At 46.5% G+C, this 25812-nt stretch overlaps 1 protein-coding gene, 1 non-coding gene and 1 pseudogene across 9 annotated transcripts in view; all 3 read left to right on the forward strand.

Moving 5' to 3' along the window:
* Positions 1-1714: 1714 nt before the first annotated feature.
* LOC133061329 (methyltransferase N6AMT1-like) lies at positions 1715-5633 on the forward strand (annotated as a pseudogene).
* A 6134-nt stretch (positions 5634-11767) lies between these two features.
* Positions 11768-11874, forward strand: LOC133062991 (U6 spliceosomal RNA). The gene has a single exon (XR_009694310.1). It is a non-coding gene; the product is annotated as a U6 spliceosomal RNA (small nuclear RNA).
* Positions 11875-18403: 6529 nt separating this feature from the next.
* NSD1 (nuclear receptor binding SET domain protein 1) overlaps positions 18404-25812 on the forward strand; it is a 145255-nt gene continuing 137846 nt past the window's right edge. For 2 of the 8 annotated variants that reach the window (XM_061151012.1, XM_061151013.1), the window contains exon 1: positions 21284-21373. Coding sequence is in view for 6 of the 8 variants with exons in the window: in XM_061151007.1 (XP_061006990.1) it covers positions 20447-21373 (927 nt within the window). In the remaining 2 variants the exon portion in view is untranslated. Of the gene's footprint in view, positions 18512-18972; positions 18993-19105; positions 19308-19566; positions 19586-20429; positions 21374-25812 lie in introns of those variants that run through there. The other 6 variants (XM_061151010.1, XM_061151011.1, XM_061151007.1 and 3 more) reach the window with 6 other exon arrangements.

Consider the following 25812-nt stretch of genomic DNA (forward strand, 5'->3'; position numbering starts at 1 on the left):
CTCTAACTTACAGGTGGACATGTGGGCTCACAGAAGTCCAGGAGGACCCATAAGATAATCCAACCAGTATTTGAACCCTGGTCTGTCTGTCTTGCAGTCTGCCTGCAGCAGCTTCCTGTCCTGGGATGACAGCTCCTGTCTGTCTCTTCTGCCCCATCACTGGGCAGTGCTACCTTTGTGGAGCAGACAGATTAGACAGGGAGCAGAATATTATAGAGGACAAGAAGGACTTTCACTTCTGCTTTTTCTCTCTTGTTTACCTCCCTTATGCAGATTTTGCTTTGAAAGTGAGGTGATGGGACAGTTCCCATCCCTGGGGTAGAGAGGAGCTGGGATGAGGGATGAGGCAACTTTGAGCACCTTCTCTGAGCCAGGCATTATGCCAACCAACATTCATTCCTACATTAATTAAGGACACAGTAATGAAGCACCCACTGTTGGCCGGTCACAGGTGACACAGTACTTCCAAGCTTTTGACACACAGCAATAAACACTTAAATATTTATTTTATATGTAAAGAAAGAAAGAAAATGAAGTCGCTCAGCCCTGCCCGACTCTTTGTGACCCTGTGGACTGTAGCCTGCCAGACTCCTCCGTCCATGGGGTTCTCCAGGCAAGAATACTGGAGCGGGTTGTCATTTCCTTTTCCAGGGGATCTTCCCGACCTAGGGATCAAACCCAGGTCTCCTGGATTGTAGGCAGACTCTTTACCATCTGAGCCAGCAGAAGCTTTATATGTAGGGATACATTTAAAAATATTCATACTGTAAATGAGCCCTCAGTTTAAAAAATATTTATTGACTAAAACACCTACTTTCAGCCTTAGGTACCCGTGAGACATGCAGGTATCAAGTCAGGAACTCTGGGACAAATCTAAGCTAGAGATTGAGGATCAGAATTTACTGGCATTCAGGATATGCCAGTGATCAGACGGGATTCCTCAGGAAGTCTGGGTAAACAATCAGCAAGGTGGACCTCTGTTTGCCAAACAGGAAGAAAGGAGGCATACCCATGACAGGTTGGCGCAGAGAAGGGCTTGATAAAGAGGTAGGAAGGGACCAGACTAGACAGGGAGCTTCTGGAAACCTTGTTAGTTCCCAAGGGTCAAGAGAGTCAAATGCTGCAAAGCGGAGCAGCAAAGATTATGAAATACCACCGGTTCTGGCCAGAGCAGGACTGCTGGTGACCTGAAGCCAGACTAAAGTGGGATGAGAAAGGGAGGCCAGACTCAGCGGAGGGGAGAAGAGAGCCTCGCTGTAGACGCATGGAGATCTTTCTCTTACCAGGAGGAAAGACTACATGGTTTGTGGGCAGCCGAAAAAGAGCCAGAAAGACAGGAAGGCTTGGAGCTCCAGGCGAGCCAAAGGAGAGAGATGCACAAAAGAGGGCGGAAGCATTAGGGCGGGACCCAGAGCCCAAGAGGAAGGCCAGCCCAGCCCAGTCCTCTTTTCTATCTCAAAACAACGATGGCGCAGGGCGCAATCTCTGGCTGGATTTGCGGCATGCGGGACATTACTAGATACTGCCGGCCCTTTCCGAGCGCGCCCCACTGCGTAAGATCACCTTTCGCCCAGCTAAACCACCCTCTGTTCCCGAGGGCAGAGCGGATCGCGCGGCCCACGGTCTGGCCGCTGCTGATTGGCCCACGGGAGCCACCTGACCGAGCCGGCCAATCAGAGGCGCTCTCCCAAGGAATGGGGCCCCACGTGTGGCCCCTGGTGCAAGGCTGAGGTGCTGTGAGGCCCGGCGGCCGTACGGACAGCGAGGTTAGAACAGCTCTCAGCCCCTGAGGAGCTCAAGAGGAGGCCCGGCTTCCTCCAGCCCCGCCGATTCCTGCCTATCCGGCTACTACAACCCCCAAACCCTTTTGCTAAATTTCCTCTCTTGGCAGCTTCTGTGACTCAGCCGAGGTGTGTTCATCCCTGTCCCGCTGCCTTGACTGGTCCAAAGTGGTGATTTGGAGGAAGACAGACCTAAGTTCGTGTCATCGGGTGACCGATGGCAACTGTTTAACATTGTTGAGCCTCATCTGTAAAAACGGGACTCCTAATACCTACTGTGGTGTTTTTGTGAGGATTGTAAAGCCCAGCGCCTGGTATATGGTGAGCTCCCCAAAACATTGATTATATATGTTTTTTACTATTGTCTATATTTCTACCTCTCAGGAATTCACAATCCTCATTATACAGGGTCTTGTGTTAAGCTATTTTTCATTCCTGTTCTCTTATTAGAATGTAAACTGCTTGTCCACGGGAATGTGCCTGTATACCTTTTTAGTCTTTCAACTCCATGGTCCCTTCACTTGGTCTGGCAAGGGTAAATTTAACTTACATAAACAGTAGCAGGACAGAGTATACAAAATCAAGGAATTTATAGCACGGAAAATCTCAGCAGTTAGGTGGTGCTATTTATAATGCAACATTAATGTACTAGGGGGGGAAAAAAAGTCTTAGAAGACTACCAGGTACCAGGTCTGTGAGCTCAGGCAGATCTTGACCTCTCTGAGCCTCATAAGAACAATAATCATGACTGTAACAACTGCAGGACTAACCAGCTGCTAGATACTATTTGAAGCTCATATTAGCTGTCCACAACCCCACTTGACAGAGAGGACACACAGGCACAGAGAAGTTCTGTAACTTGCCTGAGATCACCCAGCTATTAAGTGGTAGAGTTGGGGGTTCAAACAAGGTCTTTTGGGTCTGAGTCTATACCTGTAACTGCACTGCGTGCTACCTCTCAGGCACCAGCACAGGCGGTTGGCACACAGTACAAAGCTGTGGAGAGGGCTGGGCTAACAGGGCAGTCTTCTGCATCTATGAACCAAAGGAGGCCAGTGTAGCTGAAGGGCAGAGAGGGAGGGGACCAAGGTAGATGATGAGCCTGGACTTGCAGGCAGGTCTGCATCTTTAAGATGTCTAGGCCACAGTGAGGAGCTGGTGTCAGCATGGCAGAAGCATGTGGCTGGGTGTTTCAAGAGCTTTTTTTTTGGCCACACTGCAAGGCTTGTGGGATCTTAGTTCCCCAACCAGGGATCGAACCTTCACCCCTTGCATTGGAAGCATGGAGTCTTAACCGCTAGACCACCAGGGAAGTCCCTCCACAGGCATTTCTGACCCTTTGTTGCCACAGGCCTGGGATGCAGAAGGCAGCAGCAGTCTTTCTTCTCCTGGTTTAGCATCAGTCCCTGCCCAGATTGGAGATCCAGGGCCTATCATAGCCCTAAGTACTCTGGTTGTCCCCCAGGGTCCCCTCCCTGGGCAGGAATAGAGATGTCACCACCTTGCCCCGCCCCAACTCCTCCTTTCTGGTCTCATAATTGTCTTAGGCTCATTAATATGACTAATTAGATAGGCCTGAAGTAATTGCATCCTCCTATCCTCCCACTATATAAACCCTGAGATGCCTCATTATTTAAAGCCTCTGCAAGTCTCCCTGGGGCTTATTATGAACTCTAGACACATCAACTGCCTCTGCAGGCAAGGGGCCCAGAATTCGGGGGAACAGCGCAGGGCTTCTGTTGACCACTGAGCCTTAGTTGTTCATTTCATTGGTCCTGTCTTATCACTGACTTCTCTGGAAACTCCCTGGCAGTCTCCTCATACTCCCTGGGTTTTCTCACCACCTGTCCTGCCCCTACCAAAGGCTTCTGGTCCCACCTCCTCTATGATGACTCCTGAGGTATTCTCTCTCACCTGGTTCTTCCTCTAGGTCTTCAGACCAAATGTATTTCCAGTCACTAGCATGACGTGTGTTCCTGATGTCTTTCAGGCTCTCCAAACCTAACATGCCTGAACACCAGCACCTGCCTTACTTCAAAGCATTCTTACAAAAACATTAACCCAAGTGTAATCAAGCCTCTGCCCTTATATCCAGTTTACAGAAAATACAGGGGGCATATGAACAGGTAATGAAGAAGCGTCAGCCAAATGCAGAACATGGGGCCAGATAACTGGCCGAGTCCCTGCAAAAGTCAATATTTCAGAAAACAGGAGGTGGAGCATTCGAGGTTGTAAGAAACTTAAGAGCTACAAGGACAAATGCAATATATGAAATTTGATTGGATTAATTCAGAAAAATCATCTATCAGAAGCATTTGGGAGAAATTTGAATATGGAAAGAACGTTAGATGTTAGGGAATTATAGGTGGTACTGTGGTTATATAGGAGAACACCCTCATATGTTGAAGTTTGCTGAGTCTTCATGTGAGAAGTATCACAATGTCTGTAACTCACTTTGAAATTGTGCAGAAAAGAAATATCTCTATCTCTGGAACTTTCCTGGCCATCCAGTGGTTAAGGCTTAGCATTTCCACTGCGGGGGGAATTTAATCCTACACATTGCACATAGAGGGGAAAAAAAACTTTATCTCTGAAGCAAATATAACAAAATGTTAACAGACACTGACTCTAGGTGTATTAGTTGTATCTTTTTGTTTTGTATGTTTGAAAAATATCACAATAAAATGTATATTTGAAAAATTAACATAGGGAGAAAAAGACGGTGGCGCCCAGCTTCCTAACGCTGTTGCACGGGCCTACGGGCTGCAGGCCCTTCAGTGTGGAAGCCTGCAGAGGACATGTTTCTGCTGCTGGACACACTCCAAGCAGCAGTGGTATCTGCATTCCTAGCCTCTGTGATTGGTCTTCAAGCTCTGTACATCTGCACTGATGTCAAGCCCAAGGCAGCAGTGTGTACCCTGGGGACAGCACGCTTTAACAAAGTCCATATTCAACCAATAATTACAGATTTGGTTCCAGGCTTGCTACCGAAATTGAAGGAGAAAGTTGATCTTCTGGTGTTGAATCCAATGTAGTTACTATTCCACCTGAGGATGTAGGGAGTCACGGGATTGATAGAGGCAGCTTGGGCTGGTGGCAGAAACAGCAGTGACGTAATGGACAGATGCTTACCACTGGCTTTTACCAAGAGGATTGTTCTATTTGGTAACCATTAAAGAAAACAATCCATAAAAAATTTAGAAAATAATGAAAACAAAAGGTTTACAAGGCATCACTGCACTTTCCAAGTAAGCAGGCCAGGAAATGCTGTCAGTCCTCAAGTTCATCAAGTCCTAACCCACAGTGTGTGCTACTTAAAGCCGAATGCATTTGGCATATTTTGAAACTGAAGTCATCTCTTAGTCAGTAAGTAAAATTGTCAGAAATTTGTCATCCAGAAAAAGGCAGACAAGTAAGGGTATTTCCTTTTACTGAAGAATCAGGCCTATAGAAACATTTGCACAAATGCAAGTAAGTATATGTATATTATATATACAATTTGAATTTTACATATTTTATATATATATGTAGAGAATATATAATGAAAAAGTTATACTTAATTATATGTGAAGAGGATATTCATTTCAGCATACTTATAATGGCAAAACAATGAAGTTAAGTGTCCATCAGCAAAGGAATTGGTAAAATATAGTATATTCATGTTACTGAATATGAGTGACACATCCAACCATTAAACATGAGTCAGGTCTGTATATACTGAATCAGAAGAGGTTCATGGTGTACCATTGAGAAGTGAAAAAAATCAAATTGCAAAACAGTGTTAACCTATATATATATATTTTTGAAAAACTACAAAGAAGGTTTGTGTGTATGTATATATAAGAAATTCTCAACAGGTCCATAACAGGTGGGAATAGAAGAATTTTAATTTTTTTGTGTTGACATTTGTACAGTGATAATGTATTCTATAATTAAACAAAATTTTTTTATTAAAAAAAACTAACATATATTTCCCCCCCTTGTCCCAGCTGTATTCCTTATGTCTGCCATCTTAGTGGTTGACGCGGCCATCCCTCTAGCCTGGAAATCTGGACCCCTGCTTTGACTCTTCATACTCCCACATGCTCCCATCCAGTCTCCATGTCCTGCCGTTTCTACTTTCTGAAGCCATTCTTAGTCCGTTTTTGTTTTTGTTTTTTATATTGAGGTATACCCGATATATAACATGTGTTAGTTTCAAGTATACAACATAATAATTCAATATTTGTACATGTTATGAAATGATCACTACATCAGCCTAGTTAATATCCGTCACCATATACAATTACAAAAACATTTTTTCTTGAATGAGAATTTTAAAATCTACTCTCTCAGCAACTGTCAAATATGCAAAACAGTATTATTAACTATAGTCATCATGCTATATATAACATCCTCCAGATTTAGTCCATCCTTTATCCCCATTTCCCTGCCATTTCTCTGGTAAAGACCACAGCAACCTCTTGACTCAGGGTCCCAGCATCTTCCCAGGTATCTCTGCCTCCACACTCACCTTCCACATGGTCCCAAGTTCATGTTTTTCAATGTTGTATCTGATTGTGGCACTCCCCATTCCAGTGGAATTAAATTCCAGTCCTCAGAGCCCTTCATAGTCTGCTCCTGATGACTTCTTAAAATTCTCTCTCCCTTTCAGCTACATCAACCACACCCCTTTACATTTCCTTTATACCCTTCAAAAATATCTTCTGAAAAGAAAAGAAAAGATACAAAAGTATCTTCTAAGAACTGAGTCTTGAAAAAAAAGTAACTAGAAAGCTATAAATTCAATCTGAGATACTGTTAAAAAACAGAAAAGTCTAATTCTTAAAAGCATGTTTGAAGGCCTTGTTGTTAAAAAAAAAAAAAATCCATCTTATTCAACTGAGGTCTTTAATTGAGAAAGACCTAATTTATGAGCTTCATCAAATGGGAACATGTCCACATAAGAGAATGGGTGTCAGTGGTTTGAAGTATAATCCTGGGGACAACAATGGAGCCCTTTTTAATTTTTTAAATAATTGTTTATTCATTTATTTATTTTTGGCTGCACTGGGTCTTTGTTGAGGCATGCAGGCTCTCTCTAGTTGCGAGTGGAGGCTACTCTCTCATTGCAGTGCACAGGCTTCTCATAGAGGTGACTTCTCTCATTGTGGAGCACAGGCTCTAGGGCATGTGTGCTTCGGTAGTTGAGGCGCCTGGCTCTAGGGTGTGGGCTCAGGGTTGTGGCACTCCGGCTTAGTTGCCCTGAGGCATGTGAGATCCTCCTGAACCAGGGATCAAACTTGTGTCCCCTGCATTGTCAGGCAGATTCTTAACCACTAGACCACCAAGGAAGTTCCATGGAGCACCCTTAAGAAAGGCCATGTCACAAATGATCTGATAACACAAAGAAGGATAATTGAGCAAATTAACATGAACATCAACAATTCTGAACCAAAAAAAAAAGTGATTCAGGAGTCTACATTCAAATGTAAAGAAGTTTTAAACACCTTAATTTATTGCACTTTTATTTATCTGTTTATGAATGCACAAAAATGATATATGATTTTTGAAAACTATAAGTAAATCTAAAGGAGCTCCTTATGTAAGTTTAAAATTAAGAATATAAGGAATTAAGAAAAAAATCTTCCAAGATCTCCCAAAGATTCAAGAATATTACAAATCTACAGACGAAAATATGTAGCCAGCAAGTCCAGAGATCAGCCAAACTCACTGAGGGAGGCAGGGTTCATTTAATTCACTTCCACTCTCAAACTGGTCTCACGGCTTGCCTTTGCTCCTGCCCTGACCATGTTGGCCTGTGATCTGCCTCAGGTCACTTTAGCCTTGAGAAGTCTCCCACAGGGGTTAACACTCCACACTAATCAGTGTGTGCCCAGCGGTGGCTGGTATGTAGGGTTTAGGAAATGCTGCCTGAGGTCAGGGGCTCTGTGCTCTGTCTTCTCCCCTGCTTCAGCCAGCCTGGGCCCCAGGGCCTTGACTTCACATGCATCCTCTCTAGCCCATCACCCTTGACCTTTCATCTGGTAACCATTTCCCCCTAGAACCCTGGAGGGGATCCAGTCATGCATGGAGAGTGCCCACTTGTTAGGTCCAAGCCTGGGCTCCGGCCCCAAGGTCACTCAGCTGTCCTCTGCTTCCTTGAGCCTGCAAGCCCCTCCCTTCCCTCTCACTTCCTATCTCTGGAGAACACAGAGGTACTCTGTGGTACCTCTCTCTATTTCCTTCCCTTCCCACTTAAAACATAGCTGAGGTCCCTTGCCTTTCTCTACATGTCTCAAATAAGGGGTTTCTCATCTGCTCTCTGGGCCACCCATCCCGTTATGGCCCCATCCAAACACCCTGTACCTCCTTGCACCTCCTTGACCTCAGTGACCTGTCATCATTATTGTACCCTCAACTTTCCCCTCCCAATTGGCTTCTTCCCAAAACACTGTACTTATTCAATGTTACTCATTCAATAAGACATTGAATAAGTTTCAATTGATTTACTCATTCAATCCACAAGTATCTGTCAAGCATCCACTCTGCACCAGGCACTGGGAACACAGCTGTGAACGAGTCCTAACTTCTTGGTGTGTCTATTCTAGACAATAAGAAAGATGGAGGTATGGGACCCAAAAAAAAAAAAAAAAATCAGGCAATTTAGACTTTTTAAGGGTGGGAAGGAGAGGGAGGGATAGATTGGGAATTTGGGATTGACATGTACACACTGCTATAGTTAAAATAACATGCTTCTCCATAAAAAAAGAAAAAGAAAAGACTGTACTGCTGGCATAAAGATAGATCTATTGAGTCAGTGATAGTGAGGTGGATGAACCTAGAGTCTGTTATACAGAGGGAAATCAGTCAGAAATAGAAAAACAAATATCATATATTAACACATATATATGGAATCTAGAAAAATGATTGATCTGTTTGAGGGGAAGGAATGGAGATGCACATGTAGAGAAGGGACTTGTGGACACGGAGGGGAAGGAGAAGGTAGAACAAACGGAGAAAGTAGCATTGATATGTATATACTATTGTGTAAAATAGACAGCTGGTGGGAAGTTGCTATATAACACAGGGAGCCCAGCCTGGTGCTCTGTAATGACCTAGAAGGGTGAGGGGAAGGAGGGAATATATGTATAAGTATGGATGATTTGAGTTATTGTATGGCAGAAACCAATACAACATTGTAAAGCAATTTTCCTCCAATTAAAAATAAATTTTATAAAAGATCTATTGGTCAATGGAGTAGATTGAGAATTCAAGAAGAAACCCATGCTTCTATGGTCAATTGATTTTTTCCTTTTCTTTCTTTATTTTTTCTTTATTTTTTAATAAATTGATTTTTAATTTGTAAAAATTAATTTAATTAATTTTAATTAATTAAATTTTTTGGCCACACTATGCTGCATGTGGGAGCTTAGTTCCCCAACCAAGGATTGAACCCACACCCCTTGCATTGGAAACATGGAGCCTTAAGCACTGGACCACCAGGGAAGTCCCTGATTTTTTGGCAAGGGTGCCAAGACCATTATTGAAGAGGAAAAGTCAGTCTGTTTAAAAAATGCTGTTGGAACAACTAGTTATCCACATGCAAAAGAATAAAGTTGGATCCCTACCTCACACTATAGTAAATTAACCCAAAAGTCCTAAATGTAAGGGCTAAAACTATTTCATGGGATTAAACAATGGTTTATAAGATATTACAAAAAACACAGCAACAAAAGAAATAAAAACCAGATAAACTGGACTTCATCAAAATTAAAAGCCTTTGTATTTCAAAGGATACTATCCAGAAAGTGAAAATATAAGTCACAGAATGGTATAAAATATTGGTAAATCTTATATCCAAAAAGGACTTGTATCCAGACATAAAGGATCCTTATAACTCAACAACAAAAAAAGATATTACCCAATTTAAAAAAAGTGCAAAGAATCTGGATAGACATGTCTTGAAAGAAGATATACAAATGGTCAACAAACACAAGAAAATGAGCTCAACATCACTAGTTGTTCAGGAAATGCACACTAAAACCACAAAGAGATAGCATTTTGTACCCACTAAGATAACTATACTCAAAAAGGCAGATAATAAAAAATATTGGTGAACATGTGGAGAAATTGGAACCCTCACACATTGCTGGTGGAAACGTAAAATGGTATGGCCACTTTGGTAACATTCTTCAAAGAGTTCCTGATAATTCCTGAAAAAGTTAAACATGGAGTTACTGTATGACCCACAATTCCACTAAGTATATATGACAAATAAATGAATTCACATGTCCATGCAAAATTTTTACATGAATATCCACAGCAACATTGTTCTTTTTTTTTTTTAGCAACATTGTTCTTAATAGCCCGAAAGTGAATGCATCATTGAAAAGCGAAACAGTAACTGATGAATGAAATGTGGTATATGTATACAATGGAGTATTATTCAGCCATAAAAAGGAAAGTAGTACTGCTACAAACCGCAACATGGATGAGTCTGGAATACATCATGCTCAGTGAAAGAAACCAGACATAAAAGACCATGTGCTGTTTGATTCCATGTATATAACATGTCCAAAACAGGCAAATCCACAGAGATAGAGAGTAGATGAGTGGTTGTCAGGGCCTAGGGGAAGGGAGGAAATGGGGTGTGACTGACTGCTAATGAGTACAAAGTTTCTCTTTAAGTGATGAAAGTGCTCTGGGATTAGTGATGATGGTTGCACAACTTTATGAGTGTATTAGAAACCACTGGGGAATTCCCAGGCAGTCCAGTGGTTAGGACTCTGTGCTTCCACTGCAGGGGACCCAGTTTGATTCCTGGTCAGGGAACTAAGATCCCACAAACTTCGAGGTGCAGCCAAAAACAATTTTTTTAAATTAATTTAAAAAAGATCACTGAAAAAAATAATAAAAATTAGAAAAAATTTAAAAGATCACTGGATTGCACATTTTACTTATTTATTTACTTATGTATTGTTTTATATATTTTTTCTATTTTTTGGCTGCACCACATGGCTTGCAGGATCTTAGTTCCCTGACCAGGGATTGAACCTAAGCCCCCTGCAGTGGAAGACCAGAGGCCTAACCATTGGACCACTAGGGAATTCCTAGATTGTACATTTTAGAAGGGCAAATTTTATGGTATGTGAATTATATCTCAATAAAAAGAAAATAAAGAAATAAGTAGGGAAAAATCAGATAATTTCAGGGAATGGTAATTGCTGTAAGTTACCTCAACGGGAAGATGTAACAGAGTGACCTGGTGTCGACTGAAAGTCCTCAAGTTGAGGGAGGAGCCAGGGAAGCCTGTCTGAAGAGAGACTCTTGAACTCAGAGATAGAAAGAGTCCTGGCAGAGGTGGGAATGGAATCTTCCAGACACAGGAACACAGACCCTGAGGTGGAATAGTTTACACAAGACTGAGTCCCTTCTGCCTTTAGGAAAAGTCTTCCCTCCTAGCCCCTCTCCAACATCCTCCTGTTCTACATGGCCACCTGTTTTCCATGGTTTTTGCCTAAGGTCTTTACCTGAGGGCTGTGAAGATTTTCCAGATTATTTGGAGCATGGTTGTTTTTCCAATCATGATTTTTGCCTAAGGTTGTCACCTGGGGCATGTGAAGACTTTCCAGATTTTTCGGAGTTTAGTTGGAGTTAAGGGTACAAATTCTCAGACCTTTAACTTCCATTTGAACTCCTTGATCTGCCTAAGAAAACACCTCTTTTCAGTTCCTTCAGATGGCTTCCCACTCACGAGAGACGAGCCATATCCCACCCAGATGAATCTCTGTGGGCCAAGCACTCCAAAGAGAGGGTTTTGGAGAGCCCTCAGAGCCTCCTAAGACTTACTTCATCCAGTAAACTCAGGTCAGGGCTTTAGCCTTGTCTGTCAGTCCTAGAATTAGAACCCAGCAACGGCATGGTTGTCATGGGGACGCATATTATAACATGCTGGTTTTAATCGAGAATGGAGTCAAATCTTTTCTGATTGAAAATCAGTGTGAGTGCTTGCTTCAGCAGCACGTATACTAAGATTGGAATGCTACAGAGAAGGTTAGCATGGCCTTCGTGGAAGGATGATACGCAAATTCACAGAGCACTCCATATTCTTATATTAAAAAGTCTGTCTCAGTTGGCTGAGGCATTTGATGATGGGGCCCGGTTTTGCCATTTTAGACACACGAGAGACATTTTCTATAAATTGATAGAGCTGAATCTACAGCCCCAGGGCTTTATGATGTATTTAAAGCACATATATAGTATGAGTGAGTGTTTGTTGCTCAGTAGTGTCTCTTTGTGACCCCGTGGACTGTCTTATCCCACTGGGCTCCTCTGTCCATGGAATTTTTTCCAGACTAGACCACTGGAGTGGGTTGCCCTTTCCTTCTCCAGGGGATCTTCCTGAAACAGGGATCAAAATTGTGTCTCCCGCAGCTCCTGCATTGCCAGAGAATTTTTTACTGGTGAGCCATTATGTGACTACTGGGTGTAAACTCTGAGCCTTCGACCACTGGCCAGAACAAGACACTGCTTCTTTCTCAGCCTCTGTTTTCATATGTAAAATAGGACAATATCCTCTTTTTGCAGGGAGATGATGGGTGGGTGAGTGTAAAATGGTGACCCTTAGGCAGGCAGAAGGTAGAGCACTCTCCTGGCCACCAGCTGCAGACCTCCTCCTTCCTGTGACTTCATTCCCACCCCCCCCCCCCCCCCAGGCCAGGATTCTTCCACATCCCCCTTTCTCCCCTGGAAATTAGTACCTTCAGAAGTGCTTGTCTGGAAGCTAAGGGTGCATCTGAAAAATCAAGTGCTCAGAGGAGAGGTTTGGAATGGAGGGAAGACTGACCTGTTGGGTTGGGGAACCTGGTGGCATCTGAAGCAGGTGTCTCATGGGCAGCTGCTCTGTGCAAGCCCTCCTACCATGTCCTGCCTACACTGACATATTCAATCTGCCCAATGACCTCATTTGTGAGGCTCAGGAAAGGGAAAGTATTTGCTGATAAGTGGCCCCCCTGCAGTTTGAACCCACATCTATCTGACTCCAGATACTATAGGCTCTCATACTCTTTGAAAGTCTTGTCTGGCACAGAGGCCTGAGTGTTCCCCAAACAGCCCTGAATCCTTTGAGGGATGGTTTGACATGACCAGGTGGTCCATGTGAAAGTGAAAGTTGCTCAGTTGTGTCCCCCTGGACTGTAACCTGCCAGGCTACTCTGTCTATGGGATTCTCCAGGCAAGAATACTGGAGTGGGTTGCCATACCTTCCTCTAGGGATCTTCCCAACCCAGGGATCAAAGGCAGGTCTTCCACATTGCAGGCCTATTCTTTACCGTCTGAGCCACAAGCCATAATTCTTCTGTCATTTGAAGACACAGACTTAGAAAACAGGTGAGCATTAGGAAATGTTTCCCCAGCACTTATTCTGACCTTCATAGTCCTGGGATTGGTCATTGGTGGTCATAAGGCGCTCACCAGCTGGCTTGGACTAAATATATAAAGCCAATAGTTACTGCAAGGGCTCATTCAGGAAAAAAAAAAAAAATGACTGCCTGCAAGAGAGGAAACAGGGAAGACTTCCAGGAGGAGAAATCTTCTAAACTGGGCTCTGAATCATGAGTAGGAGTTTGCATGACAGGGGAAAAGGCAGAGGGGTGGGCCTGAGCACAGGATGGATGGGATGTGGCCTGTCCTGGCACGGTGATACACTGGGCAGCCAGGAAATTGAGGAGGGCAGGAGGACAGAGATTAGAGGCCGCTACACCCAGGGCTTTCCAAAGAGAACATTTGAAAAACAGCACACTTGAAGGTGAAAACTTGAATCCTTGGGGCTAGGGCTACAGGGTCAGGTTAGCTGACAGATACCTGGTATTTTGGGCAGGTGCCAAACCTTCCTCAATCTTAAGTGGAAGCCTGATCCAGCTCTGGAGAAACCACTCAGTGGGACAGAAAGTCTTAGACCCATCACAAGGAGTGGTTGTAGTATTCACCAGCAGTGTTTGGGACTAATCACTACAGGCCTCCAAACCTCCCCACAAAACCTGGCTATTTAATCAGAAATCATATGCTGCTCTTGTCCAGCATGGATGAAGAGCCTGAACTGGGAGTTGGGGTGGGAGCTCAGCTCTGAATAAGTCACACTTCCTCACTTCCTCCCTGGAAGATGGAGATAACAAGAGTGCCCATCTCAGAAGTAGATGAGAAGTGTCTTGCAGAGTAGCCGGCACAGAAGAAGAGAACTGTAACAAAACAGCCCTAGCACACCCCAAGGCAAAACCCTCTTGTTTCTAGAGGAGGTATCCATCTCTTCTGGGCACTGCTGGCAGAGTGAGCTTTCAGCTGCACAGATGAGATTCTTAATCTGCTTCTTAACCTTCCATGGCTCCCTACTGCCTTTCCAGTTAAAAGCTGAATTCTTTAGCTTAAAAAGGAAAGTCCTGAATGGTCAGATCCCTGTGGCGTTTCCCATCTCTGTCTGAGGCGTCTTGCCTGTACTCATCACCTCATCACCTCTACTGCTCCTGCCTTGCACTAGCCTCTGACCACATTGAACTGTGGTCAGTCCCTCCAAAGCCCGGTTTCTGCTGGAATCTCAAACTTATCCCCTCCTTTCCAAGCTATTCCTGTATATCCTTCTGAGTTCCCTGTGAATGTTACTTCCATGGAAGTCCTTCTCTGACTGTCTCTGAGCCGGCCTCAGCTCCCCCAGCACCTCTGGCTTCTCTCTCAGTGTTCAGCTCGCTACCTTGTTACTACTTCTCTGCCTTTCCCACAAGACTCTGAGGGGGAACACAGTAAGTATCTGCTGAATCAATGCATACCCTTTTTTTTCCTTCCTAATTACATAGTTTACAACCCCATGGACTATAGCCTGCCAGGCTCCTCTGAGGGGAATTTTCCAGACAAGAATACTGGAGTGGGTTGCCATTTTCTACTTCAGGGGATCTTCCTGACCCAGGGATCAAACCTGTGTCTCCTGCATTGGCAGGCGGATTCTTTACCACCGCACCACGTGGGAAGTATATCTGCTGAATTCATGAATCAAAGTGGAGGGCAGTTCTAAGAAAAAAGGAGTACACTGGCAGAATGTCTCTACAGGTATCTCTTTCAGCAGGTTACCAGTATCAGTAATTTACAGGTGAGGAAACTGAGGCTAACGTAATCTCACTCTGCCCACCACTCAAATTCCAGAGTCCTTATGTGTAAGGCACTGTACTGGGCCTTCTCACCTACTGTAGCCAGAAGATGTGTTTGCCAGGAGCAGAAGACGTGAAATGACAAGACTCTAAGACCTTGCAGAAGGGCTTAATCTTTCAGGCCTCATTTCTGCATAGGGCCACTAAAGATTTAAAGGAACTCATGCATGTCAAGCGCCCAGCGTGGTGTCCAGTATACCGCATAGACTCAGCAAATATTTACTGATTCTAATCTCTGTCTTAAGGATGGGAGGCACAGGCCCAGAAAAGTTCCTTGTGCTGAGACAAGGAGGGCAGGCCACAGCCCTATCCTTTCCTTCCCTACTTCAGGAGCTAGTGTCCTTGTGAGAATATAGGGTCCTGTGGGTCCCCTCAACCAAATGCTGGCACCCAACAGGTGCTTAGCCTTCTGAATGGGAGTCACCAAAGGAAGCTGCTGTGGGTGAGACCTCTGTAGCCAAATTCTACTCTGAGAGGCAGGAAGGGACCCTTGAGTTATTCCAGGAAAGTCCAGGAGGTTTTCTCTGGGATTCCAGTCTTTTCCCTAAGACCATCATCAGTAAGCTGTTCATCCCCAGCTGCCTGTCCTCCTCCTTTAGCCCCTACGCCCATTCTGTGTGGGGCAGTGGGAAAGAATACACCTTCCAATCAATGCAGGAGAAGCACAGGGGACTTGGGTTCGAACCCTGAGTCGAGAAGATCCCCTGGAGGAGGAACTGGGAACCCACTCCAGTATTCTTGCCTGGAAAATAACCTATGGACAGAGGAGCCTGGCGGGCTACAGTCCACAGGGTTGCAAAGGGTTGGGCATAACTGACCACGTAGGAACGAGACCTGTTCCGTGGGGTCTGTGAAGTTGGAAAGAGAGAGGTTTGTTTAGGTCAGTGATGTCTAGAGGTCAGCTCTGGAGGAACCATTGTCCTTGTCCCTCTTCACACCTTTGCACCTTTATTTAAGAGTTTTTTCCTAAGGCTGGGGGTTTCCTAAGGTAGGGATCTCATCCTTTGTTTCCCCAGCATCTAGCAAAACTGCATGAAATACAAAAAATGGTTGCTGAAAGAAGCAATGAAACACATCTCAGCATTTATCAAGTATGTAGTCCGTATGGGCTCCAAACACCTTTGCCTTGCAAGAGCCTCAGAGCCACCCTGTGCATTGGAAACCACAGGTGAGGAAACTGAGGCTTGTGGCTTTTTAACTGAGTGGCTCAAGGCCATTGAGCGGCACCTCACAGGCCCTCAGGACAGTCATGGGAGAGTAAAGGGTTGCAAGTAATCTGAATTGGGGCAGTTGTTAGGAGGTAACTGCCAGTCAGAAATGACTAGTTCAAAAGATTAGGTGTGAAGGAGTCCCAGGTGGCGCTAGTGGTAAAGAACCCGCCTGCAAAGGCAGGAGACATGAGATGCTGGTTCGATCCTTGGGTTGGGAAGATCCTCTGGAGGAAGGCAACCCACTCCAGTATTCTTGCCTGGAGAATCCCATGGACACAGGAGCTGGGCAGGTTACATTCCATACCGTGGCATAAACTTGGACATGACTAAAATAACTTAGGATGCACAAAAGAAGGAGCCAGTCAGAGCTCCCCCATTGAATTGACTATAAAGGATTAGCAGGAGTCACTCCTTAGCAGAACAAAGGGCGGGTCCTTGTAGGGCGGGACCCTGGAGTGTAGACCCAGCTCTTCTTCGACTCACTGCCAACCTGACTACGCACTTGGGAACAGTCAGGATACCTCATTGTCTTCAACGGAAGGAGGCCGCCTGAGGTCACAGTGCTCTCCTCATCACACTGGTTTCAGGGGACACCTTCCTTCCAAGACAGCCTCTTGCTTTCTTGGCAGGGATGCATCCCAGCACTCAGGTGTGGTAAGGACCTGTTGTCTGTCTCCTTGGCTGGTCTGTGGGTCTTGGAGGAAAGGAAGCTACGGGCATCCTGAGCTCCAAGTCTACTGGGGCCAGTTTCGGGGTGAAGGCTGGGTAAGGCTGAAGGACGGAATTTAGGGAGCCGCAAGCGAAAGCCAATACTGCGCAAGACAACGCCAAAAGTGCCTTTCTCCCAGGTGGGCTCGCTATTAACAGATAGAAGGATGGCGGGTAAACACTCCACTGAGGCAATAATTATGCACATTTACTAAGCCCTAGGAGGAATGGTAGTCACGTGGCTCTCGAGGGCGGCGCCCTCAGCTTTGAGATGGAGTTAACTCTAATCACAGAAGGCTTTCTGGAGGAGGCGGAATTTTTACGGCGGTCATTTGTGATTTTCTCTGAACATCGAGGATGAACTTAGCACTCTAGGGACCAGATAGGTACCCAGGGTGAGCTTTCTGTCGGGAGCAAGCCGGGAGGGGGAGGGGGTCAGAGTTGGATCGGGTTAGGCGAAGGGCCTGGGGGAGGTCGGCGTCGCGGGGTCGTTATTTGGGTTTCCCCACCTCGCGGTGTCTTTGGTGATTGGACGCGGTAGGCCAGTGCTGCGGGGCCCCGGGTACTGGGTGCAGGCCTCGAGGTGCCAGGCTCCCGAGGGCAGAGCGTCCCAGACCAGGAATTAGGCGAGCAGTCTTGGCGGGGCCAGCCCGGCGGTCCGCCCTCCCAGCGCTGTTCCGCCGGGGTCCCGATGCCCGGCCCGCAGGGGTGAGGCGCGCGCTCCCCGGGGAGCAGGGCTGCGGAGCAGGCGGCCTGCGCGGGGCGGAGGTGGCACGAGAGGGCCATCTGCCTGGGTGCAGAGAACTGCAGCGTCCGCGGTGCGAGGCTCGGCCCCTCCGGGCCCCCAGCCCGCGTCTACTGCCCCGCGCGCACACACCTACTGACGCCCGCCCGCGCCCCCGGCCCGAGTCCCAGTGCCAGGCCTAGACCCGGACTTGGCGCGGGAGGCGGTGCAGGGATTAGTGGACCCCTCCCCCAGCGCTCCCCTCGCCCCGCCCGGGGCTGCGAGACCCCTGGGCCCGGGGGTGACGAGGGAGCTTCGTCCCGGCGGTGCCCGGGCTGGGGACTCGGCCTCACTGGGCGGGGGCTGCACCGCGGCAGGCCGAGGTGCGGGCGCGCTGTCAGACTGCTGCCCGGCTCGGGTGCGGGGGGTGGGCTCAGCGCGGGGGTCGCTTGGCCTCATCCCCCCACGGAGGCCAAGGCTGGGCGGGCAGTGCCCGGGCGAGTAACCCGACCCGACCCGGCTCCCGGGAGCCGCTCACCCCGCACGGCCGGGCAGGGGGAGGAAGAGGAATGGAGGGAGGGGGAAGGGAAGGGATGGTGGGTGAGGGGCTGTGGGGACCGCAGGGCTGAGTCCCCGGCCTGTCTGCGCTGCTCTAGGGCGGCTGCCTTTGGTGCCCGGGACGAGCCAGCCCCCTGCCTCGCGGGCGTCGGGCCTGCGGCAGGAGGGAGCCCTGGGGCTGCACAGGCTTGGCTCGGGGAGGCAGACCCGAGCTGCTGCCTCCATTTTGTTTCCTGCTCTGCTTGGTCTGTGGTGGTGGTGATGTGGGCTTGGGGTGCGGCCCGGCAGGGGGTTCACCTGCGGCCGCGCCTGCTCGGGGTTTGAGGCCTCGAAGACCCCAGCCCAAGCCCCCAGGTGAGCCCCGCGGTAGGAGGGGGGTTGCCTTGGTCTCCAGCCCGAGCCGAGCGGGCTGAAGGCAGGTGCCCAGTGGATGGGGAACCCGGGCTGTAACCTAAGATGGAGGCCGGGACTGACGCGGGCCCGAGCGGGGCTGGCGGGGCGGTCGGACAGGCCTCAGCCCAGCCAGGTGCCGCCGGGGCTGGGGCTCCAGACCGGTAGGGTGCTGGAAACGTGTGCAGCCCGGGGCCGGCGCAGCTCCCCGAGGTAGGTGAGGGGATCGGAGTGCCACCCACGACGCCCGCAGGCCCCGACACTCCGGGGAGGCGCGCGAGGCCCCTGGGGAGCCCGCCTCAGGCCCCGCCCGGGCAGTCGGGCCGGCCCGTAGGCCCGGGCCGCGAGCGGGCGCACAGGGGGAGGGGAGGGGGCGGCAGCGGCGGCTCCGCTGATTGGGTGGCGCGCTCGCGAGCCCGACTTCACCCGCCCTGAACCCCGAAGAGTGAGGCAAAGGAGCGCGCGCCTTGGGGGAAGGGGTGCGCGCGCACTCGGGGCCCCAGCCGCACGCGGGCCGGCGCGAGGCGCTCGGTCGCACGCGCCACCGCGGGGGCGCGCGCGGTGGGGGTGTGAGGAGGAGGAGGCGGCGGCGGAATAGGCCGGGGCAGGTCGCGCTTGCTACCTTCTCTCCTGAAGAGAGACGCGGGGGGAGGGGGGTGCGGCGAGCGGCTCCACGCTCTCCCCACCGCCCCGCTCGCGCCCCAGTGTAATGAGGGTCACCCCCTCCCCCCAGCCGGCCCGGGAGGGGGCGCGGGGCACGGTAACTAGTGCGCTGGGGTGGGCGGCGGGCTGGCGCGAGCGGATGGGGGAGGCGGCCGGGCGGGGAAGATGGTGGTGGCCGTGAGGTGAGGGGCGCGGGGGAGGGCCGGGCGCGGCGCAGGGTTGGTGGCCCGCGGCGTTGCAGCCGCAGGCCCCCTCCCCCTCCATCACTACCAGCCGGGCTCAGGCCTAGCCGGCCGGGCCTCCGCGAACTTCCTCCCCGCGCGGCCCGTGCCCCGCCGGCCTCCCGCGCGCACCTCGGCCTCCGCCTCCCTTCAGGTAGCCGGCTGGGGGCACGGGGCCGGCTGCCCTCCTGCAGCAAACTTTGCTTGGTGCTGAATATTGATGAGTGCGATCGGCTCGGCCAGGAGGTGCTACCGGCGCTGCGGGAAGGAACGCGGCCCGGGCAGGCGGCGGCGGCGTCGGCAGCAGCCATGTTTGTCAAGCTGTAGCAGCTGCTGCTGCTGCCCTGACTCGGCTTCACCGACTGCCTCCGTTTCTCCCCCTGCCGCGTTCCGGCCTCTGGGCCTGCGGCTGTGGACCAAGCAGGCCTACAATCAGAAAGGAGAGCTTCGGGGTGCACCCGCTTCGCCGACTTGCTTGCGGCCTGAGCACGGCCACTGCAAAGGCTCGGGCGCCAGTTGGGGCGCAGGGTGCAGCGCTATTGTGACCGCTGCGCCCGAGCGAGCCAGGAAGGATGGGGGGGGGGTAACCTTTTTGTGCAGCGTCCTGGAGCCCCCCTCGAACCCTACAGCCCCCTGCTTTTGGGAGATCCGGCCTCAGGACTCCTAGCGGGGGAGGGGAAAGACAATCCTGTTTGAGATTTGGAAATTTCTACTGCCAACGGGATTTTAATTTTAGATCAGCCCAACTGTCCACCAGTCTGCAGGAAAAAGGGACGGGCTGTTTCCATGTGGCAAGATCTACCCGTCTCCGGGAAGATGGAGTTCGCGGAGGCTCACCGAGGCCGTTTTTCCATCGTCAGCTGGGGAACTTTTTCCACCCATGGAAGTGCAGCAGAAAAGCATCGAGGCCACTAGGCCTTGAGAAGTGGCTGCCATTTTGAAGATAAGAGTCAAATGGCCCATTAACTCAGATTAATTGCCGTGTTTTTGGATTCCAGGTTGATGCTGGCCCAGGATGGATCAGACCTGTGAACTACCTAGAAGAAATTGTCTGCTGCCCTTTTCCAATCCAGTGAATTTAGATGCCCCTGAAGACAAGGACAGCCCTTTCGGTAATGGTCAATCCAATTTTTCTGAGCCACTTAATGGGTGTACTATGCAGTTATCGACTGCCAGTGGAACATCCCAAAATGCTTATGGACAAGATTCTCCATCTTGTTACATTCCACTGCGGAAACTACAGGATTTGGCCTCCATGATCAATGTAGAGTATTTAAATGGGTCTGCTGATGGATCAGAATCCTTTCAAGACCCTGAAAAAAGTGATTCAAGAGCTCAGTCGCCAGTTGTTTGCACTTCCTTGAATCCTGGTGGTCCAACAGCACTTGCTATGAAACAGGAACCCTCTTGTAATAACTCCCCTGAACTCCAGGTAAAAGTAACAAAGACTGTCAAGAATGGCTTTCTGCACTTTGAGAATTTTACTTGTGTGGACGATGCAGATGTAGATTCTGAAATGGACCCAGAACAGCCAGTCACAGAGGATGAGAGTATAGAGGAGATCTTTGAGGAAACTCAGACCAATGCCACCTGCAATTATGAGCCTAAATCAGAGAATGGTGTAGACGTGGCCATGGGAAATGAACAAGACAGCACACCAGACAGTAGACATGGTGCAGTCAAATCGCCATTCTTGCCATTAGCTCCTCAAACTGAAACACAGAAAAATAAACAAAGAAATGAAGTGGACGGCAGCAATGAAAAAGCAGCCCTTCTCCCAGCCCCCCTTTCACTAGGAGATACAAACAGTACTATAGAAGAGCAATTAAACTCAATAAATTTATCTTTTCAGGATGATCCAGACTCCAGTACCAGTACATTAGGAAACATGCTAGAATTACCTGGAACTTCATCATCATCTACTTCACAGGAATTGCCATTTGTAAGCAGTTTTTGGTACAACTTAAATATATACATTAATGTATATATACAGGCAACTTAAAGGGAAACTATAAAAACCTGTTATAACTAATTGGTTTTTGGTTGTTTATCAGTTCACAAATGAAAGCTTATTGCTAATGATAAGCTCTTTGGGAAAATTTTAGTTTGATTTTTTCTGTATTATATGAGTTTGATTCTTTTCTGATTTTCCAAGTTAACTCTCCATTGAGGACTGGTTAAGAGTTAAGCTTTTAAGGGCATTTGATTGAGTTCAGAATTAAGTTTTCAAGATAGAGGTATACATTTGTTTAGCTTTTTTTTTTTTTTTTTTTTTAAAGTGGCCTTGGCTTTGGCTTGCTGGTGTCCTGAGTACAAGAATCAGTGAATTACCTGGAGTCCTATTTTTGTATAAGGCATGGCTTATAAATTTTAGTTGATAGGATGACTTGCAGGTTGAAGTACATTTTGGGTTCACATTCAGGGTAGCTAAGATGAAAAGACCTTTTTGGACATCAGTCAAAATTTAAATTAGGCTATTTTTTCTGAGGTACGTGTTGTACAGCATCCTATGGTAACGACCACCATCAGAGTAGGCTCTTGAACCTTTTCTACTTTTAAATTTTGAAGTGTATGTATGTGTGTGGTATGGGTGTATGTGTATAGAAATGGGGAAAAAATGTACTTTGAGTTACTCAGTAGTGCTACCTACTATGTTAGATTGTGGTAAGTGATACTTGCTTTTTAAAAATCTGGTCTTCACCCAGAATTTTTGACTGTCCCTAGTTAGCTAAATGACCAGTTGACTTCACTTACCCTGTTTCATCACTTTTAAAATCTGAACCAGCTTGATTGTTAAAAGATTCCTTTCAACTTTAAATATTTGATTCTGATTTTGTTTCTGCCTAAACACATTGTCATGGTCATCTGTTATGTCACCAAAGGGGATCCCATTCCCTCTCCAAGATGCCTCTGAAATACTCTGTAAAGATTTAGATAGAAAAAACTTTATGGTGTGTAGTGATGGTTTTGAGTGCATTAAACGTTCATTTTACTATATAGCCCTGCTGTTCTTTAAAATTAAGAGTGAGAATGTGGGTGTGTCGCTTTTGTTTCTGTTGATTCATATTTTAAATATGCTTTAGTACTACTTGATTTCTTAGTTTGGCAGTTGCAGATTTTAAAAACTTGTTTTAGTAGTTATCTTGAGTCTGTTTTGTCCTAGATATTTTTTAGGGTGGATAGGCTGTGTTGGCAGCCTATCAGCAGCTCAGACAAATCCTTCTTGTTACATTGAAATGTATTTTACATGTGTATAGTTTTGTCTTTACATAAAAACTTAGATCAGAAGGTGGAGATACATGTTTCTCTAGAAGTGTAAGTGTAAATCTATGTGGTTCTTATCAAAGAGATGTCATCATTGGTTCTAAAATACTAGAGCCTTTAGAAAAAAATGTTATGCATCTAAAATGAGAGTTAACAAACTTGTATAAATGTAGAAAATTTTTTTCATCTAGAAAATAAAATTACTCACAGACTGTGGACTTGAAGAAACCAGTATCTATTCTTTTTTATGACCGTCCTGCATGTGGCTTGTTGGATCTTAGTTCCCCTGACCAGGGACTGAACAGTAGTTCAGTCTTAGTTCCAGGCCACGGCAGTGAAAGTCCTAACCACTGAATGCCAGGAAATTCGAATCTTTATTCTTGTAAGTCTTTCTTACAGATTATGGATAAATCTGAATTGCTTCATCCAAAATCTGTTGCTTTCATTTTCGCCTTTGATATTTTCTGAGAATTTAAAGTGAAGTCATTCTCAAAATGCAAATTTAGTTTAAGCTTGAGAAAGGTGTAATTAAAAGAAATTCCATATAGCTACACACTTGATGTATTCAGACTATTCACAGTGACTGGTTGATGCAGCAGGTATGGAGAGCACTTACTCTGTATTAGAGCCTGTGCTTAGGGCTAGAAATTTTAGAAAATCTTTTGCACATGCTATTGTCTTTTTCTGTATGTGATATTGTGATAGCATAAGATTCTCCTGGCGAGAGTAACGAGTACTTATTAGGATTTTAAAACGAGTACTTATTAGGATTTTAAACCCTCTGTCTGGAACTAGAAAATGACAACATAATTCAACATTGTATTGCCAGTTGTTTTTGTACAACTAGCTATCAGCAGACTATTTGTCTCCTGTCATAGAGGAGCAACTGCTTCAGTTTACCTTCATGCTATTCAGTTACTTTTTCTGCATACATTGATGTGAAATGATTGTCATTGTAGTTAATAATCCTGACCTGGTGTTTTTCTATTTAATTGGGTTGATACTGTCTAATTTCTGCCAATGTACATATATAGTATACAGTTCTTTGTATATTGTAGGTGCTTGAAAAAAAATCTTCAAGGAAGGTTGGTTCCCAGAGCTCCAAGTTATAACAGGCAATAACTTAGTTTTAAGTGCTTTGGTCTGTATTGTCTCATTGGGTCTTCATAGCCTTGTAGTAAAAAACAAATGTCATGGAAGGTCTAGGTCCACCTTAAAGGTACTTGAGATTACTGGGGATAAGACTGAAAACTATTGAAACCATAGAATTATTTGAGTACTCTTGGTTTTCTTTAGGGACTTTTGAAGGTCCCTAAAACTCTTGCCTGGGCCTCAGGTAACTCATGGTTTTCTTACTAGGCTGATTGCAGCAATTGTTTGTGTGATATTCTTCCTCATTTAGGTACTTTATGGAGGTAAAATTTAGTTAATTTAAACTGTGGCAGTATTCATGAATTTTGGGAATTCTCAAAGTTCTTAGGATGTAGGCAGCCTCCAGAGTAGTCTAAAGTATATGTTATGTTAGTGATTCTCTTTATCTGAAGAAGACCACTAAAAATGAACACAATTAAAATTGAGGACTAAAATTTCACAAGCAAATAGGGAGGAAAAGTTTTATTTAGATCTTATATTGAAATGTAAAATTGAGAATTAAAAAAGTCAGTTTTAAACCTTTATCAAAATTTTGATTATGATGGCAACTATTTTTTTTTATAATAAGGCAAGAATCAAATAGATTTTTGCTTTTGGCTATGATGGGTCTCCATTGCTGCACATGGGCGTTCTGTAGTTAGCGGCGAGCACAGGCTGCTCTTTATTGCGGTGCTCAGGCTTCTCTTGTGGAGCATGGGCTCTGGGCGCCTGGGCTTCAGTAGTTGCAGACCTCGGGCTCTAGAGTGCTGGCTCGGTAGTCATGGTGCAGGGGCTTAGTTGCTCAGTGACGCGTGGAATCCTCCTGGACCAGGGATCGAACCAGTGTCCCCTGAATTGCAAGGCAGATTCTTAACCACTGGACTACCGGAGAAGCCCTCAAGTAGGTTTTTAAAAATTTTGTCTAGCAAAATTTTACAATAGGTAGATGGATACTTTGTTTTACTTCCATTTTGTTACCATGATCATAAGGATGAATTTTTATAAAATATTTAGGGACTTAATCTTAACTAAGGTATTCTTTCAAAAAAATATCCACTATGCAGTTTCAGGTGTATACCAAAGAAGAGAAAATGGTTGAATTTCCATGTACTCCTCACCAAGCTTTAAGAATTACTGATATTTTTCCAATTTTGTTTTATCCTCCGTCCACTATGTCATTTCACTAACTTTTCTTAATCCTTTGATGTTCATCATCTCTCTCTTTGAAGCTCTTGTCCTGTTCGCCTTGTCAGTTGTCACTTGTTTATTGGTTGACCTAGATCACCTTTTTCTTGCCTGTAATTAGAGTAGTTCTTTATTATTTACATTAACTTTAAGAAACACAGCATCTTTGTGCCAGATTTGTTTGCAGTTTTACCTTGTAATTGATTTGCACTAGCTTGTGCTTCATTAGGTAGAGACAGACACTATATTGTATGTGGGATGGATGTTTAAATAGAGACTTTTTTGGGAGCCATTTCAGAATAGATATCTCAGTGTTGCGACAGTATCCCCATGTACAGTGTTGGAGATGCAGAAAATATGAACCACCCTCTGTACCAAGTTCTGTGCTGTGGATGTTCAGGTGGTTAAGAGGATCAGTGGAGAGGTGAAGGAAACCTAGAGCCATCGAGGCTCCAGTGAAGAGTGGGACTTCAATTGATTGACTGGGTTGAGTTTGGTTAGGTTTAGAAAGGTACTTTGGATAAAAAGAATTAAATAAACATAGTATTTTCACAGAGTTGAATAGGATGAATGTCCTCAGGTAATGTGGATGGTTTAGTTGCTCAGTTATGTCTGACAGTGACCCCATGGACTGTAACCCACCAGGCTCCTCTGTCCATGGGATTTCTCAGGCAATAATCCTGGAGTGGGTTGCCATTTCCTCTTCCAGGGGATCTTCCTGACCCAGGGATCGAGCTCACGTCTCCTGGATTGTAGGCAGATTCTTGACCGGTGAGCCACCAGGGAAGCCCGTCCTTGTGA

Source organism: Dama dama, chromosome 9 (genome assembly GCF_033118175.1).
Source record: "Dama dama isolate Ldn47 chromosome 9, ASM3311817v1, whole genome shotgun sequence".
Lineage (NCBI taxonomy): Eukaryota > Metazoa > Chordata > Mammalia > Artiodactyla > Cervidae > Dama > Dama dama.